Source organism: Malaclemys terrapin, chromosome 8, assembly GCF_027887155.1.
Source record: "Malaclemys terrapin pileata isolate rMalTer1 chromosome 8, rMalTer1.hap1, whole genome shotgun sequence".
In the NCBI taxonomy this organism is placed as follows: Eukaryota; Metazoa; Chordata; order Testudines; family Emydidae; genus Malaclemys; species Malaclemys terrapin.
The window spans coordinates 58,115,864-58,132,207 of NC_071512.1; the positions used below are offsets into that span (position 1 = coordinate 58,115,864).

The following is a 16,344-nucleotide window of genomic DNA, read 5'->3' on the forward strand; positions in this document are numbered from 1 at the left end:
TAAAGTCAAACAGGCGCAACACAAGGAAGAAACTAGGCCTTATGTGATTAGCGCGCTGGCCTGATTTGGGAGTAATATAGAGATGCTTTAGTTTCAGGGGTATCCTACAAGGGATTATATGACAGGTAGAACCCTACAGTGAGCATGGGGTCAGCTTGCTGTCCCTGGCCATTGTACAAGAGCATAAAGAGGGAGAAAACACTTTGTACCCTCTGTGAACCCATAGAAAGGCCAGGGAGAGTCTTGTCCTGTTCTATCACTGAGACACACATGGAATCCCATAGGTTCTTGTAAAATTGATCACTTTTATTTTTTAGATGAAGATGAATGTGCAGTGCGAAATCCTTGTTCTCATGCATGTCATAATGCTATAGGAACCTATTACTGCTCCTGCCCCAGGGGCCTCACCATATCAGCAGATGGAAGAACGTGTCAGGGTAAGCCAGACTTCAAATGACATGCACAGACTGGACACAACATAAGAACATAAAATGTGCTGATGGCATTCATATGTTATACCAGAATGGTTTATTATTTCCTAAGGTGCAAAATATTTTCATTTACTGAACAAATTTTGTATTGTTTGCACTTTATTGTAGATATTGATGAATGTGCATTAGGTGGACATACCTGCCATGCTGCTCAGGAATGTGAGAATATCATTGGCTCCTATCGTTGTGTGGTTAGGTGTGGAATTGGCTTTAGAAGAACATCTGATGGATTGAGCTGTCAAGGTGTGCAGTACTCTGACCTTAGTGCTAATAAACTGACACTACTTTTATTTAAGCCATGTTTGTAAGTAACTTTCCCAAGAATGTCTTGGCTCTCTGGGAATAAGCTTCCTACTGATTCCTGATATCCACTTATACAGAGGTGTTCTTGGATCATTCTGGTAAGTGACACTTTATCAGTGACATTTTACTGTCTACATCTTAAAGGAAAAATCCTACCCAGAACAAAATAACATTCTTGTTGCTGAGTCCAGTATGTGTTTTCCTTTGTTATGTAGTGAGGTAAGCATACTTTCCTGTATCTATATCAGAAATTTTCACTCCTATGTCACTGTGCAGTTCTTTCTCATGTAACAATCACTTGCCTGACTACTTATGGAGGGCAATATGTGAAAAGGAGAAGGATAAAATCTTAGATCAAAGCAGAGCCTACAACGTGAAATATACCAAAGCACAATTTGTTGCAATTATTACAAGATCCACAGCTATAACATTTAAGGCTTTGCATTATTCAACAGATGTTAATGAATGCCAAGAGTTCAACTCCTGTCATCAGCGCTGCTTCAATACCATAGGAAGTTTCCACTGTGGCTGTGACCCAGGATATCAGCTAAAAGGCAGAAAATGCATGGGTATGAAATGAACTATAGAGTCAGGGGAATGGATTTCAATGTAATGTGTTAACATGATTCAAATGAAATTCCCTATAGAAGATTTATGGTATATGCAGAAACAAAGAATCCCCTGCTTTGTTGGATCCCTTTCTAAACCACGGGAAGCAAGCTTTTACAATTTTTGAGTGGGCTTGCAAAACACAAGTAGACTCAGTGGAAATGGATTAATGGGCAGAGTGCAAGAGAAACTGTCAAATGTGCTTGATACACACATACAGACTGTATACACAGATTTTCAAAGGGCTGGTCTACACTGGGGCGGGGATCGATCTAAGATACGCAACTTCAGCTACGCGAATAGCATAGCTGAAGTCAAAGTACCTTAGATCGAATTACCTGGGGTCCACATGGCGCAGGATCGACGGCCGCGGCTCCCCCGTCGACTGCGCTACCGCCGCTCGCACTGGTGGAGTTCCGGAGTCGATGGTGAGCGCGTTCGGGGATCGATATATCGCGTCTTAACGAGACGCAATATATCGATCCTGGATAAATCGATTGCTACCCGCCGTATCGGCGGGTAGTGAAGACGTACCCAAAGGTACTTACCTAGTATAATTAAATTGGGGTTGTCTTGGCTTTTGGGAATAGAGCATAAGAAAATCAGTTAGTAATTTAAATTCTTTTTTTTTTTAAATTAAGATGTAAATGAATGCAGGCAGAATGTATGCAGACCAGATCAGCACTGCAAAAACACACGTGGTGGTTATAAGTGCATTGACCTGTGTCCAAATGGAATGACCAAAGCAGAAAACGGAACATGCATTGGTGGGTACATTGGTTTATTTACCATATAATGATTCTAAAACAAAGGGCATGGCTAATATTTTCTAAAAATTGGTTACTCAAAATACTCTCTAGCCACCTAAAGAAATGGCCTACATTTCAAAGGTGCTGCGCACCCAGCAGCACTGACTTCCCTTGGTTCAAGGGCATGCATACACTGTGATTTTTTGGTGAGAATTCATGTTAATTAGTGAGGGACATGTTACAAGTGGCAAGACTTTCTATCACCCACAGGCTTTCATTGCCCCCCTCCCCCCCCCCCCGTGGACAAATGGTAGAAGGATGTGTTTGTTGCTCTATTCTCTTTTTTTGAGGAAAAACAGTGGTTGGGCCCCTGAATTCCCTTTTCTCTCCCCTCCCCCTTCACTCTCAGTCCTAGAAAATTCATGTGAGTGTTGGAGGCTGGGATATTGTGCCCCTTTTGGATTTATATATGAACATCCTGCAGAATGTACCTGTTCTTCCTGAATATATTTTTAAGGTTTCTATAGAGAGATTACAAGTCCCTGTTGCTTATCAGGGTGCCTTTAATCATAAGGAATGCAAGGGGCCTTGTCAAATCCCCAACTGACACCAGGGGGAGGCAGATTTCCACCTCAGTGTTTTGGATTTGGTAAGATTAAAAACCTGGTAATAATCATCTGGAAATTTATAAAAAGATTGAATTATATAGATGCAACTCAGCTGAAAGATTGCTTACATCCATCTCCATTCCCAGTATAATCCAGACCCACCACCATCTGTCACACAGCTGGTGCAGACTGATATCCAATCTTATTGTCATAGATGAGAAATGTATTATGTCCACCATGACCAGCTATTTTGTGAATACAGGACCAGATCCCTCCCTGGTGTAACTTTGTTCTCTATATTTAGAAAGAGAAAACCTGGGCTTCAGAAAAACATGACTACGACCAGGGCCAGCTCTAAGTTTTTTGCTGCCCCAAGCAGCAAAAAAAAGCGCACCTCGCCGAGCCCCCCCCGCCGAGCGCTGTGCCACCGGAGCCCGCCCTCCCCGCCGAGCGCCGCGCCGCCAGAACCACCCCCCCGCGCCGCATGTGCTTGGTTGCCTGGTGCCTGGAGCCGTCCCTGACTACGACTAATTACCTCTGTTCCCTTTAGATATTGACGAATGCAAAGATGGTACCCATCACTGCAGGTACAACCAGATTTGTGAGAATACACGAGGGAGCTACCATTGCGTATGTCCAAGAGGGTATCGCTCCCAGGGAGTTGGAAGACCCTGTCTGGGTATGTTGAGTGGAAACCAGCCTACAATAATACCATTCCATGGTCTCAATTACTGCTTTTGGCTCCTCTTTGTATTGTAATAAACCTAGGGACATTATCCCTTTTGAAGGCTGTAGGCTATACAGTCTGTTGTTGGGTACTCAAAATCCCCTAAATTAAAATTAAATGTCTTTTCCTTAAACAGACTTCAAACAATTACTAATGACAGTTACTCTGTTAAAGCATTTAATTGTACCAGTGTACAGTGCTTTATTGGTCTTGTAGGGTGTATCTCATGTGTGCTACAATATCCAGGCATTCTAGGGGACTGTAGGAAATCATGGCAGATGTAACTCCGAATCTGTTTGCTTTAGTTAGTTAGTTTCTTTAACAATAAAGATGGGTATGTACATGCAGGCTGCACACTTGGGATCAGATTGGGTGATTTAGGCCTAGGTAGAGTATGGTTTGGAGTTGGCCCATCCTAAGGGAATTCCAGCAGGGATTGTGTGCTCGGAGGCATGGTCCATCCTAGAACTCACTCTGTGAGCAAGAGTGTGCACATTTAACAGTCCCTTAGGATGATGCAGTGTGTTACAGCTGTGTACCCCTCTAGGTCTCCTGGTCAGCATGGAGGGAGCCCTGCTGCTTTTCTGCCTCTCACTCTCTCCCTAAAGGGAGAGCGAAGTCCCTACATTCACTGGACTACAGACACTGATTCTGTCTGGCTGTTGTGTATGGGGCACTATTTGTGGTAAAGGCTTCTTCCATAAATGGGCCCTTTCGCACAGGGCCAGGGGCAGTCTAGCCTCAAGTAAAAGAATTCTCACCATAGCATTTTAATATCTTTAGCAGAGATATTTTAATGCAGTTTATTAGGCATTATTATAATGTCAGTTCAAGTGTATGAAACATTTCCACTGATATCAGTTCCTGGACTTCTACAGACCTTAGAATGGTAATAGGATCAATTTGATTAATGTTTTGTATGGGATATTTAAAAATATGATAGCTTGTCTAGCTTATCAGTGAAACTATTGTGAAAATGTTGGTGCATCACTCACGGAACTCTAACGGGAGTTTCAGTTACTACTATATGTCAAGTGTAGTCCATAGTAAGATATATGATATGATAGAAAGCTTGATAATTAAATGCTCAGTAACTGCTTTGGAAAGTTGTGTTATTTGAAACAGAAAAGCCTAGATTCTTTTTAATACCAAAAGAAAGGAGTGCATTTTAGGGACTAATTCGAAAATTTAGTTTTACAAATTTAAAAGCTGATTATTTTAGGGTTTTTTTTAATGTTCTGATCAACACCTGATATTCATGTTGCATAATCAAAGGGATACTGTCTGGAATGCTTTGGTTTGCCATATGGTCAGTGCTCACCTGCACTCTAAGCATGGCTTTGGTGTAATGCAGAACTGTGACTTGTTGCTTTTAATTTTCTACTTTGTCACATATGCTGCTCCTGTAAAAATGGCTGCAATTTTTACTGAGTTTTTCATTTTCATCATTTACATATCTTCATATATGTCTCATCTGTAACTCATTGCAAAGGATATAGCTTATTTTACAGACCAAAAACTGTTTTGCACAGGTAAGAAACCTTGAAACCTCAGTTGTAAAAAATGCTGTAGGTAAAGTAACTAACTGCACAGAGTTTCAAGATTTCTTTACCCATATGTTTTGTTTTTATTATATTTTGCCTCTTAATCACACATTAGAGGGTGCTGTCATGGTCTAGATCCTCACAGGTATAAATCAGTTAAGCTCCAATGAACCCAGTGGAGCTATGCAGACTTATACCGCTGAGGCTCTGATCTCATTTAAAAAATCCTTAGCTGTGTTGCTTAGAACACCTGAAAATAATGAAACTGGAAGAATGTTTTAAATCAAATATCTTCTCTGACATTTATATTGTCTATTTTTCTGCTTTTCATTCTGTTGGGAACAATGAAATTAACTAGTCAGTTTTATTTATTTATAGTTAGCATCCTTTCTCACTGGTTCTCCTGCACTAGACACTAGAGTAATACTGCAAACGAAGATTTAAATCCCAATCTCAAACTATAACATTTTTTAAGAATGTCAGAGAAAACAAACACATTTTTTTATCCTATGAGATTTTGTAAACACTTTTTGTACACCCTACCTTCCTGACTTACATTTCTGGACAATGTCCCTTTTAAAAGACTAGCATCACTGCTTTCTGTCTGAGGGTTAAGACCTGTATATCTCCAAAAGGGACCAAAATGACACCTTTTAGCAATATTTCATGTTATTTTGAAGATTGATATGTAATTTTATGTAAATTAAAATTACATGTACTTTACAAAGTTTATTATAACTTGTTTGATAAATTTAAAAAAACCTCTTTAAATAATGGAGGGACATAGAAGAAGTTTAATAGAGTTTTGTTATGGCTACGGATCTTAATCTCAGTCAGTTCTATTCATTCTGAGGGCTTAGAGATGAACATGTTAACAGATGTCTTAAGAAATATAGTATTAGCCAAATAAATAAATAAATAAACAACCAGAAACAAGTCTTTAAAACAAAAGTCATTCCCCCATTACATTCTTTCCCTTTTTAGCATTTTGCTCCTTTATTGTCTCTTTGGCACACCATCCATAACAACACTAACGAACAAAGAGCAGTTGCTGAGGACTTCCTTATAAAAGATGTGATATCATCCAGCAGTCACTGTCTTGTTTTACTCTTAATTGCCAAGTTACTTTAAACATGCATTCTGAGATTACTTTAGCAATGGCACCTAGAAAACTTGTGACCGAATTTATGCTTTATGGCCAGGAGTGAAAGTAACTTAAAGGACTTACTGGTACTCCAGAATCCTGAGCGGGGTGTGGCCTCAATTGGAAGAGGTGGGGCCTTTCAAGATTTAAAGGCCCTGGGGCTCCGGCAGTGGCTGGGAGCCCCAGGACCTTTAAATCACCCCGGAGCTCCCAGCTGCAGAGGTGGCTGGGAGCCCCGGGGCCCAGGGCTCTGGCTGCTGGGGAGCTCTGGGCCCTTTAAATCACCATGGGAGCCCTGCCGCTGCTACCCCGGGACGGCAGGGCTCGGGCTAGGGCTGGGGTAGTGGCAGCAGGGCTCCGGCGGAGATTTAAAGGGCCCAGGGCACTGGCCACTGTGGGGAGCCCCAGGCCCTTTAAATTGCCCCCGGAGTCCTGCCACCGCTGGGGTAGCAGTGGCAGGGCACTGGTGGTGATTTAAAGGACCCAGAGCTCTGGCCACTGCAGGGAGCCCCGGGCCCTTTAAATCTCCGCTGGAGCCCAGCTTCCGGGGCTCCGGCAGCGGGGCTCGGGTGGCACTTTAAAGGGCCCGGGGCTCCCCGCAGGGGCTGGAGCTCCAGGACCTTTAAATCCCTGCCCGAGCCAGGCTGCCGGAGCTCCAATGGTGATTTAAAGGGCCCAGGGCTCCCCGCAGCGGCTGGATCCCTGGGCCCTTTAAATCACCACTGGAGAAGCCGGTCCAGTCCAGCACGGCGTACCGGCCTGTACCGGCTTACTTTCACCTCTGTTTGTGGCCCCAGTCAGTGTTGTTAAGACTCCAAACTCCAATCCTTCAAGTATGTTAGTTTCTATTGTATCAAATAAATCGCCAGTACATTCCCTCCCCCCTTTTTAAGCCATTCTTCAAGAACATTTATATTGATTGAGTCATCCAAAAAGGTGAAAAGTTCCTGAAATGTTCCTAATTTTAATACTATTGAAAAACCAGAGCACCTCCCCTAAAATTATAGAAGTGTAGGATTGGAAAGGACCTCAATAAGTCATCCAGTCCAGTCCCCTGCGCTTAAGGGATCTCTGCCTACCACAAATATTATTTAATTGAAAATTTTAGTTGTTGGGTGTGTAGGTGTCAGAATCACAACTCATATGTCCACATTTGGGGGGGGGGGGGGAGGAGGTGTAGCTCAGTGGTTTGAGCATTGGCCTGCTAAACCCAGGGTTTTGAGTTCAATCCCTGAGGGGGCCATTTAGAAATCAGGGTCAAAAATCTGTCTGGTGATTAGTCCTGCTTTGAGCAGGGGGTTGTATTAGATGACCTCCTGAGATTCTTTCCAACCCTGATATTCTATGATTAAAGAATGTGGATGTTTCTTCCATTCTCAGGGTGGGGGAACAAACTTTGGGCCTGATCCTGCAACTCCTCACCCTGCTGCATCAGGACCTTTATAGTACTTCATGTGCTCCTGCAAAACTATTAATCCTAAAAGAAAATGGTAACATTTTGACTAGGATTGGATTTTGAAGCTTATTAAAAACTGACCAGAACCTTTGCTGATCCTGAACCTAAACTGAATTTTTTGTCAAGCTTAGAAATCGGACAAATATTTGATAATGAGCTCTTCAGTCTAGCAGATATAAGTATAACATAATCCACTGGTTGGAAGTTGAAGCTAGACAAGTTCACTGGAAATAAGGAGTGAGGGTAATTAACCATTGGAATAATTTACCCAAGGTTTGTAGCAGATTCTTCATCATGGCCAATTTCTAAATCAAGATTGGATGTTTAGTAAAAGATGTGCTGTAGGAATTATTTTTGGAAAGTTCTATGGCTGACTAGATCAGGAGGTCTGACTAGATCAGGGGTGGGCAAACTATGGCTCGCGGGCTGGATCCAGCCTGCCAGCCATTTTAATCTGGTCCTCGAGCTCCCGCCGGGGAGCAGGGTTTAGGGCTTGCCCCGCTCTGGTGCTCCAGCCAGGGAGCAGGGTCAGGGACTGCTCCGCGTGACTCCTGGAAGCAGTGGCATGGCCCACCTCCGGCTCCTACGCTTAGGGGCAGCCAGGGGACTCTGCTTCACACACTGCGCCTACTCCAAGCACCGCCCCCCATCAGCTGGGAACCGCGGCCAATGGGAGCTGCAGGGGCGGCGCCTGTGAACGGGGCAGCACGCAGCAAAGCCGCCTGGCAGCGCCTCCACATAGGAGCCAGAAGGGGGACATACTGCTGCTTCTGGGATCTGCTTGAGGTAAGCGCCACCTGGAGCCTGCACCCCTGAGCCACCCCTCCGTGCCCCAGCCCTGATCCCCCTCCTGCCCTCTGAACCCCTCGGTCCCAGCCCAGAGCACCCTCCTACACGACAAACCCCTCTGCCACAGCTGGAACCCTACCCCTCCCTGCCCCCCCGCAGCCCAACCCCCTGCTCCAGCCCGGAGCCCCTTCCCGCACCCTGAATTCCTCATTTCTGGCCCCACCGCGGAGCCCGCACCCCCAGCCAGAGCCCTCACCCCCCCACACACACCCCAACTCCAATTTCGTGAGCATTCATGGCCCACCATATAATTTTTATACCCAGATGTGGCCTTCAGCCCAAAAGTTTGCCCACCCCTGGACTAGATGATCACAGTGGTCCCTTCTGGCCTTGGAATCTATGTACATAAAAAGTACTAAATGCAAAAAAGTTGATTCCTCCTGATTCCATCCAGAAGTGGAAGTGCCCAAATAATGCCCAGAGAGTCTGTTGTGAGATTCTTGCTCTGCTCTGCAGACCTGAATTCTTTGTATCATTCAGAGAAAATTCACAAACTAAAAGCTTGGATTCTTACTCAAACTAAAGTAAATTGGAACTAAATCTCTGGACTTTTTGAAGGGTCAACAATCATTATCACTCACCCTAGCGTGAAAATTCAGTATTACAGCCCAGAAATCTCAGTAATTTATCTCCGTCTACCTCAGTATCACAGGATGTAGAATGGACCTCATCTTCCCCTGTTACTAGAAATAGTGCTGCTACCAAGGATACACAACATATATTAGTGCTTCTTGGATTTTTCCACATGCCTTTTGGGGGTAGAATCCTTACAGCTCCTTTCTCCTTTATGTACTCCCAAGGCACCAGAAGAACAGAGTAGTCTTACATGGAAAGGAGAGCTGGACACAGTTTCCCCCATAGCCTATCAATGCTGCTCGTGGAGCTTCCAGAAAGAGTCTAAGAAATAAATCTGAAATTACCAACAGTATGGGATTTTTAGTATGGGAAAAATCAACGTTCAGTGAAGTTTGGGGTTTTAAATTTGACTGTCAGATAACTTCAGTCACTAGAGCAGTGATACTCAGACCTCAGTGGTTCAGGAGGCAAATTAGTGATCAACATTACCCAAAAGAGCCCCAGTCGTGTGAATTCATTGTTTAATTTACTAGAGTACTATCATATTTAAACAGTATGATGGGAGATATTTAGTTTATATATAATTCTCACAGCAAATAAGTTAGTGCAAGTTGATAACTTAATTGGTTAATAACATAGTAAAAGCATCCTGATTGTGTGATTTAATTATTACCCAGTGTTTTAATATGTGCTGCAAAGAGCAACAGCAAACACATTAAAGAGCCATTTGTGGCTCACAAGCTGCAGTCTGAGTATCACTACCCTATAGGACTCACTCAGCCCTTGCAAGCATGGAGTGAAAGGAATAAACACAGATCCCCCCATTTCACAGCCACCTCATCCCTCAGATGTATCGTGTGCTAATCCTTAAAGGGATTTAATCCACACAGGATAAAAACTGAGTGCTACAGTCTCATGTCCTAACCAGTTTCATGGGAAGAGTAAGACAAAATAATGTACCCACTTTTTTTTGGTATTGGGCTCTGTATATTTTACTGACTTCAGGATCTCATTTATGTCCTTGGTTTGCTCCCAAGACTGATGTATTTTTTTCTGTATGTGTGTGTGTTTTTTTTCTCCCTTTTTATATGGTTTGTTGCTCTGGATCATGTCATATGAGCAGACATTAATGAATGTGAACAAGTGCCTAAACCGTGTGCATTTCAATGTGCCAACACCCCCGGCAGCTTCAAGTGTATCTGTCCACCTGGACAACATTTATTAGGTGATGGGAAATCTTGCGCTGGATTGGAGAGGTTGCCAAATTATGGCACCTATTACAATAACTATAACTATGCTCAATTCTCCCCTGTGAGAGACAACTATCAACCTCAACAGTATTACAGGCCCGCCTCAGATCTCTACAGCTCCTTCTCAGAGTATAGAAACAGCAGAATACCTCTCTCCAGGACTAGAAGGAATATTAGAGAAACTTGCCCTGGAGGCTATGAGGCACGAAATGACAAATGTATAGGTAAATGTCAGCCATGTCTATCCAATTTTTTTGTCTTCACATATTGAGCTTTCTTGTCGCTGGCTTCGAAGCATGATGGTGTAGGGTGCCATACATTTTTTACTGCCATGATGTATTTTCAATGAGTTATGCATGTTTTTCCAAAGAGGTGCTAGTAAAATTTTTGTGGAAGCCCTCCCCACCCACACCCCTCATATTTTGTTTGTCAGTTGCTGTATATTCTCAAACGGATAATGTTTTACTATATTTCCCTTTTGTGTGTATTAGCCTTCCTCTGACTTTTTTCCCTTTGAAAACCAATAGTCACTATGCATCCAGTTCTGAAAATCTTACTCACATCAGACTCCCTTTGACTTCAGCGAGAATTTGGCCTGAGTAGATTCTGAATAATGATTTCTGGTCTAGACACTGTGGAAACAATAGCTTCATTAGTATGGGAAGAGGCTAGTCACATATGTAAGTGCAGCATAAACACACACTTTAGAATGGTTTGAAATGGATACCATAGTTTGTGAAACATAGAAGTGACAGCACTCCCTGCAACCCACCGAACGTATCAGACAAACAAGATGCTCTGCAAAAGGTCAGAAAGACAGAATTGCCCTTTCTCTGTATGTGGGAGTAAGGAGACATGGGTTTTCTTTGTGATTGGCCCACTCTGTGACTGTAGGCATGTCACCAATGGCCTGATTGTCAGATGTACTGAGCAACTACAGATTCCACTGAGGTCAATGGGAACTGCAGGTGATTTGCACCTCAGAAAACCAAGCCCTTTGCCCATCTACAGTTCAGTTGCCCCATCTGTGAAGTCCAAGGAAGAAGGGCTAGGTGTTTTCAGCATTACTATTGTTTATTATTACAAGCCTAATTCTGCTCCCATGGAAATCAAAGACCCCTTAGCACATGTTGTTGACTGATTTATTTTAGGGCAATAGGATTCATCTCTTCATGTTTAGCAGTTAAGAGTTTCAGACATCTTTCCTAAGGCAATCTTTATTGGCAGTGGATGAGCACTACCCAAACCCTCTAATATCTGCTGGTCATTTTCACTGCAGCCTAGACAACAGGCAAGAAAGAAGGCTGGGGACTGGAATACACATCAGCGCCACTCTTGTGCATGTTTTGTTTCTGTATCAGACAAGCAAATAATAAATATGGGCAGAATTGCATTGGGGAACATGGGGACTGGGATGACCTTTAAGCAGACACTCACTTTAATTTTCAAAAAGAGAGTGAGCAGCATGACAACTAGCAAAGGACATGAAGAGTGATTTAATCTTCATCAAATATGCTGCTTTAAAGCCAGATGCTTTCACCCTTACTCCTCGGGTGCTCTTATTGACTTCAATGGGATATTCAGTCATATTGCATAAGGTACTATTCATGGTGAGGAAGTCTGGCCCTCACTATAACTTTTCTGAATGCATTTAATAGAGAAGTCTATGCTGCTTCAGATAATCTGCACATACTGCCATAGGTGCTAATGATGCACATCATAGACACAACATGCTCACAAGATAGCTATTAATCCTCATGTAGTATATTCTAGTCCAGTGATCGGCAACCTTTCAGAAGTGGTGGGCCGAGTCTTCATTTATTCACTCTGATTTAAGGTTTCGCGTGCCAGTAATACATTTTAATGTTTTTAGAAGGTCTCTTTCTATAAGTCTATAATATATAACTAAGCTATTGTTGTATGTGAAGTAAATAAGGTTTTTTAAATGTTTAAGAAGCTTAATTTAAAATTAAATTAAAATGCAGAGCCCCCCGGACCGGTGGCCAGGCCCAGGCAGTGTGACTGCCACCGAAAATCAGCTCACGTGCCACCTTTGGCACGCGTGCCATAGGTTGCCTACCCCTGTTTTAGTCGCAGAAGACTTAATAATTAATGCTAATAAACATATGTTGCAGTCATGCGGACCTTAACCAAACTTGTACTGACTTCTGATAGTTTTCTAGTTAGCACCGTTTATTGTGGACACAACTATTTTAGTCAAAGATTTGGAATATGCATTCTCAGTCTAAAGATTTAAATTGATCTTTTGGGCCCTGATCCAGCTCCCATTGAAGTCAGCAGGAGATGGGAGATAGGGTCCATTGTAAAGGATCCAGTTCTTCAGGTAATATACTTATAGTCATTTCAGTAGAACTGAAATTTAGATTTTTAAACTAATTTCTTCCATAGTCTAAGCTGAAAAGGATATAATCCACGAGACTCCTTTCCCAAGAGAGGGAGAAAAGTTAAGATTTGGTTAAGATACACACCCTGGGAATTACAATTAAAAATCCCTTTCACCATTTTGTGTTGAATTTTATGTAAAGAACGATGTGTGAGACAGAGGTGGGGGAGTAGGAATGTGAATAGATGTTCCTCCCAAATGTAAACCACACAAGGCCTGAGCTAGTGTAAGTTTAACTTGAGTAAGGACTTACTACCCTAATAAGTGGAGGTTTTCAAGCAGTTTAAGGAATTAGAATTAAGGAAGGTCTGTGTCTAAATCCCCCAGCCTGCTTGGAAAATCTTAACCTGTTGCATTATTTTGGAGCTATAAAAAATCTACAACGAGCATAGACTAATTTTCTGGCTGTCTTACCAGATATTGAGCTTAAGTCCCACCTTGGCAAGGGAGGCAGAAACTTGTGAGGGAGGCTATTGCACATCAGGAGGGATTCACCCTTTGGAAAGCTTTAAATTGGTACAGCAGCGCCCATAAGTGGAAGCTTCCACTGGCAATGTGCCAAATCAGTGCATTTCCTGAGTACCCTGACTCAGTCCTCTCCTCAGACAGCTCCCCCTACTCTCTGGGGAAGATTTGACTGCCTGTGGGCCCTACAGCAGACCATGTGTTGTAGGCAATTTGCCCCATGGTATTCCCCTCTTTCTTCTCCCCAGACTCTGCTTTCCATCACTAGATGCCAGCAGCTTGGCCTCTCCCTGTGGAATGTATAATATTCATGTTGAGAAAACTTATATCAGAAAGAGGTGAGGGTGTGACAGGTTGGGTCACAGAGACCCCCTTGGGACTGCCACCTGATGTGCTGCCATTTTCTCTGCCAGTTTGGGCCTCCAGAACCCTGCCTTGTCGAGCCAGACCCGCCAGTCTGCTCCAACCCAGACCCAGAGTCTGAACCATGTGCCCCAAAGCTGCAGACTTAACTGAAAACAAAAGTGCTCTTGTCTCTAGCACCCAGACACCCAGCTCCCAATGGGATCCAAACCTCAAATAAATACATTTTATTCTGTATAAAGCTTATACAGGGTAAACTCATAAATTGTCCGCACTCTATAACACTGCTAGAGAGATATGCACACCTGTTTGCTCCCCCAGGTATTAATTACTCACTCTGGGTTCAATAATAAGCAAAAGTGATTTTATTAAGTATAACAAGTAGGATTTAAGTGGTTCCAAGTAATAACAGACAGAACAAAGTAAGTTACAGGGTGGATAAAAATCAATGATTTGAAAAAAAAAAAATCTAAAAAATCGGATTTTTTTTATTTAAATTGGATTTTTTTGATAAAATGCTTTTTGAGGAAAAAACCTATCTCAAGATAGTTTTAATTAAAATACATTATAGCTCAAAGATATCTCATCATGGAATAGGGATTATAAATTCTAATTCTATAGTATGAGACAATATATTCATGTAATGTTTAAGAAAAGTTTTGTAAATGAGTTCCAGTAGTTCATGGATTAGGGACCCAATCTTATGGGGGTCCAAGGGCTTCTGTAAAGATTATAGAAGCCAATATTTTAAGTTTCTCATGTTGACCTGGCTGACATAGTCAATTTAATTTTTTTTTAAATTGCATTTCACTTATTTAGTTAAAAACAATTTTAACAAAAACAAACCTGATTTTAAAAAAATTGAATGTTTAACTAAATTAAAAAATGCATATGCTTATTTTGTTAAAATATTATATGTTTGCTGTTGAAGAAAAAAATCCAGAATACATAACATTGTTGTTCTAGTTAAATAAAACAATTTAAATGTCTGTCTGGTGATGTTCTCCTCCTAATACAGCATGGCAAGAAAATCCTCCAATGTTGATTAACCTGTTGAATTGGAGATAATTCACCTCTCAAATAACTTCATAAATATCTGCTTCAATTACCTTTGGTAAATAAAATAACCAAACAATCATTCATTTTCTGATATAGCTGTAAAACTAATCTGAAAAGTTTTCAAAATAAATCACTTTAAAAATGTATAGTGTGTACCTTCTAAAAATGAAAACTACATCTATCTCTCAGTTGTGAAGAATATGTATTAAGGTTATAACAACCAATAAAAATGCACTTTTATGTAGAAATCCATGATTAAATCGAGTCTTCCTGACTAGTGATTTAAATCAAATCCACCCTGGCAAGTTACCAAGCAAAATAAAACACGCAAGTCTAAGCCTAATACATTAAGAAACTGATTACAGATAAATCTCATCCTCAGAGCTGTTCCAATAAGCTTCTTTCATAGACTAGACTCCTTTCTAGTCTGGGCCCAATCCTTTCCTCTGGTACAGTCCTTGTTCCAGCTCAGGTGGTAGCTAGGGGATTTCTCATGACTGCCTCATTTGGTCTGTTCCACCCCCTTATATAGCTTTGGCACAAGGTGGGAATCTTTTGTCTCTCTGGGTCCCCACCCCTCCTTCTAAATGGAAAAGCACCAGGTTTAAGATGGATTCCAGTACCAGGTGACATAGTCACAGGTCCTGGGTGACCCCAAGCCTTCAATCTTCCTGGCCTGACTCACAGGAAGGCTTGCAAGTAAACAGAGCCATTTACAGCCTTTGCGTAATTACAATAGGACCTCAGGGTTATATTTCTAGTTTTAGATACAAGAACGATACATTTATACAAATAGGATGATCACACTCCGTAGATTATAAGCTTTGTAATGATACCTTACAAGAGACCTTTTGCATGAAGCATATCCCAGTTACATTATATTCACTTATCATATTTTTATAAAACCATATAGACTGCACAACATCACAATTATATTCACACTCATTAGCATATTTTCATAGAATCATGTGGAGTGCAATGTCACAGAGGGATCCCTAAGAGCTAATATATTATGATTATCAATCACTTAGGAATTGAGGCCAGACATGCAAAATGTCAGCCCAAAAGAAAAAATTGAGAAACTAATTATGAGCAACTGAATACATGTATTTTGAATGGAAAAGATTTCTCAGACTTGCTAGATGGCCATTCGATGACACTACGAGATCCTGAAACTTCCCAAGCAGCTCAGAATGTGCACTGCATACAGATGGAGATTAATCACTCAAAGGTTTTTGTATTAGTATACTGTCTGAGGAAGTTTCTGCATACAGAGATCAGACCAGTCTGATCTGGTTAGCAAAAAGACAGAGATCAGTCTGCTTCAGTATTTGAATATCTAATTTTCATGCTTTTTTTGCAGATATTGATGAATGTGAAAACAGAGATGCCTGTCAGCATGAGTGTAGAAACACCCTAGGAAGTTATCAGTGTGTTTGTCCCACTGGTTATCGTCTTATGCCCAATGGCAAAACATGCCAAGGTAAGTAAATATCTCTCCAGATCTGTGTGTATGTGGAGAATACATAGATGGAGTATTTTTTAATTTGTTTCCTATCAACAAACATGTGCCATTCTATTGCAACTGCAGCTAGATATAGACTCAAGCCCCAAAACTGAGGTCTAACTTTCAAACATCCCAAAGTGCAGGGGCTATTAGTCTTGGGGATTTGGTTCAGTCCATTATAAAGCCAGTTGTGAAATTCAGATATGGCTTCAGATTTCAATATATCCCAGATTTGGGTTG

The 16,344-nt window shown here is 41.8% G+C and overlaps 1 protein-coding gene across 2 annotated transcripts in view; it reads left to right on the forward strand.

Annotated features, from left to right (window-relative positions):
* HMCN1 (hemicentin 1) overlaps positions 1 to 16,344 on the forward strand; it is a 338,886-nt gene that overhangs the window by 316,938 nt on the left and 5,604 nt on the right. Inside the window, exons 99-105 of one of the 2 annotated variants that reach the window (XM_054038112.1) lie at positions 318 to 437; positions 600 to 734; positions 1,250 to 1,363; positions 2,045 to 2,170; positions 3,311 to 3,439; positions 10,180 to 10,530; positions 15,961 to 16,080. In XM_054038112.1, coding sequence (XP_053894087.1) covers positions 318 to 437; positions 600 to 734; positions 1,250 to 1,363; positions 2,045 to 2,170; positions 3,311 to 3,439; positions 10,180 to 10,530; positions 15,961 to 16,080 — 1,095 coding nt within the window. The remainder of the gene's footprint in view (positions 1 to 317; positions 438 to 599; positions 735 to 1,249; positions 1,364 to 2,044; positions 2,171 to 3,310; positions 3,440 to 10,179; positions 10,531 to 15,960; positions 16,081 to 16,344) is intronic. The other variant, XM_054038111.1, reaches the window with a different exon arrangement.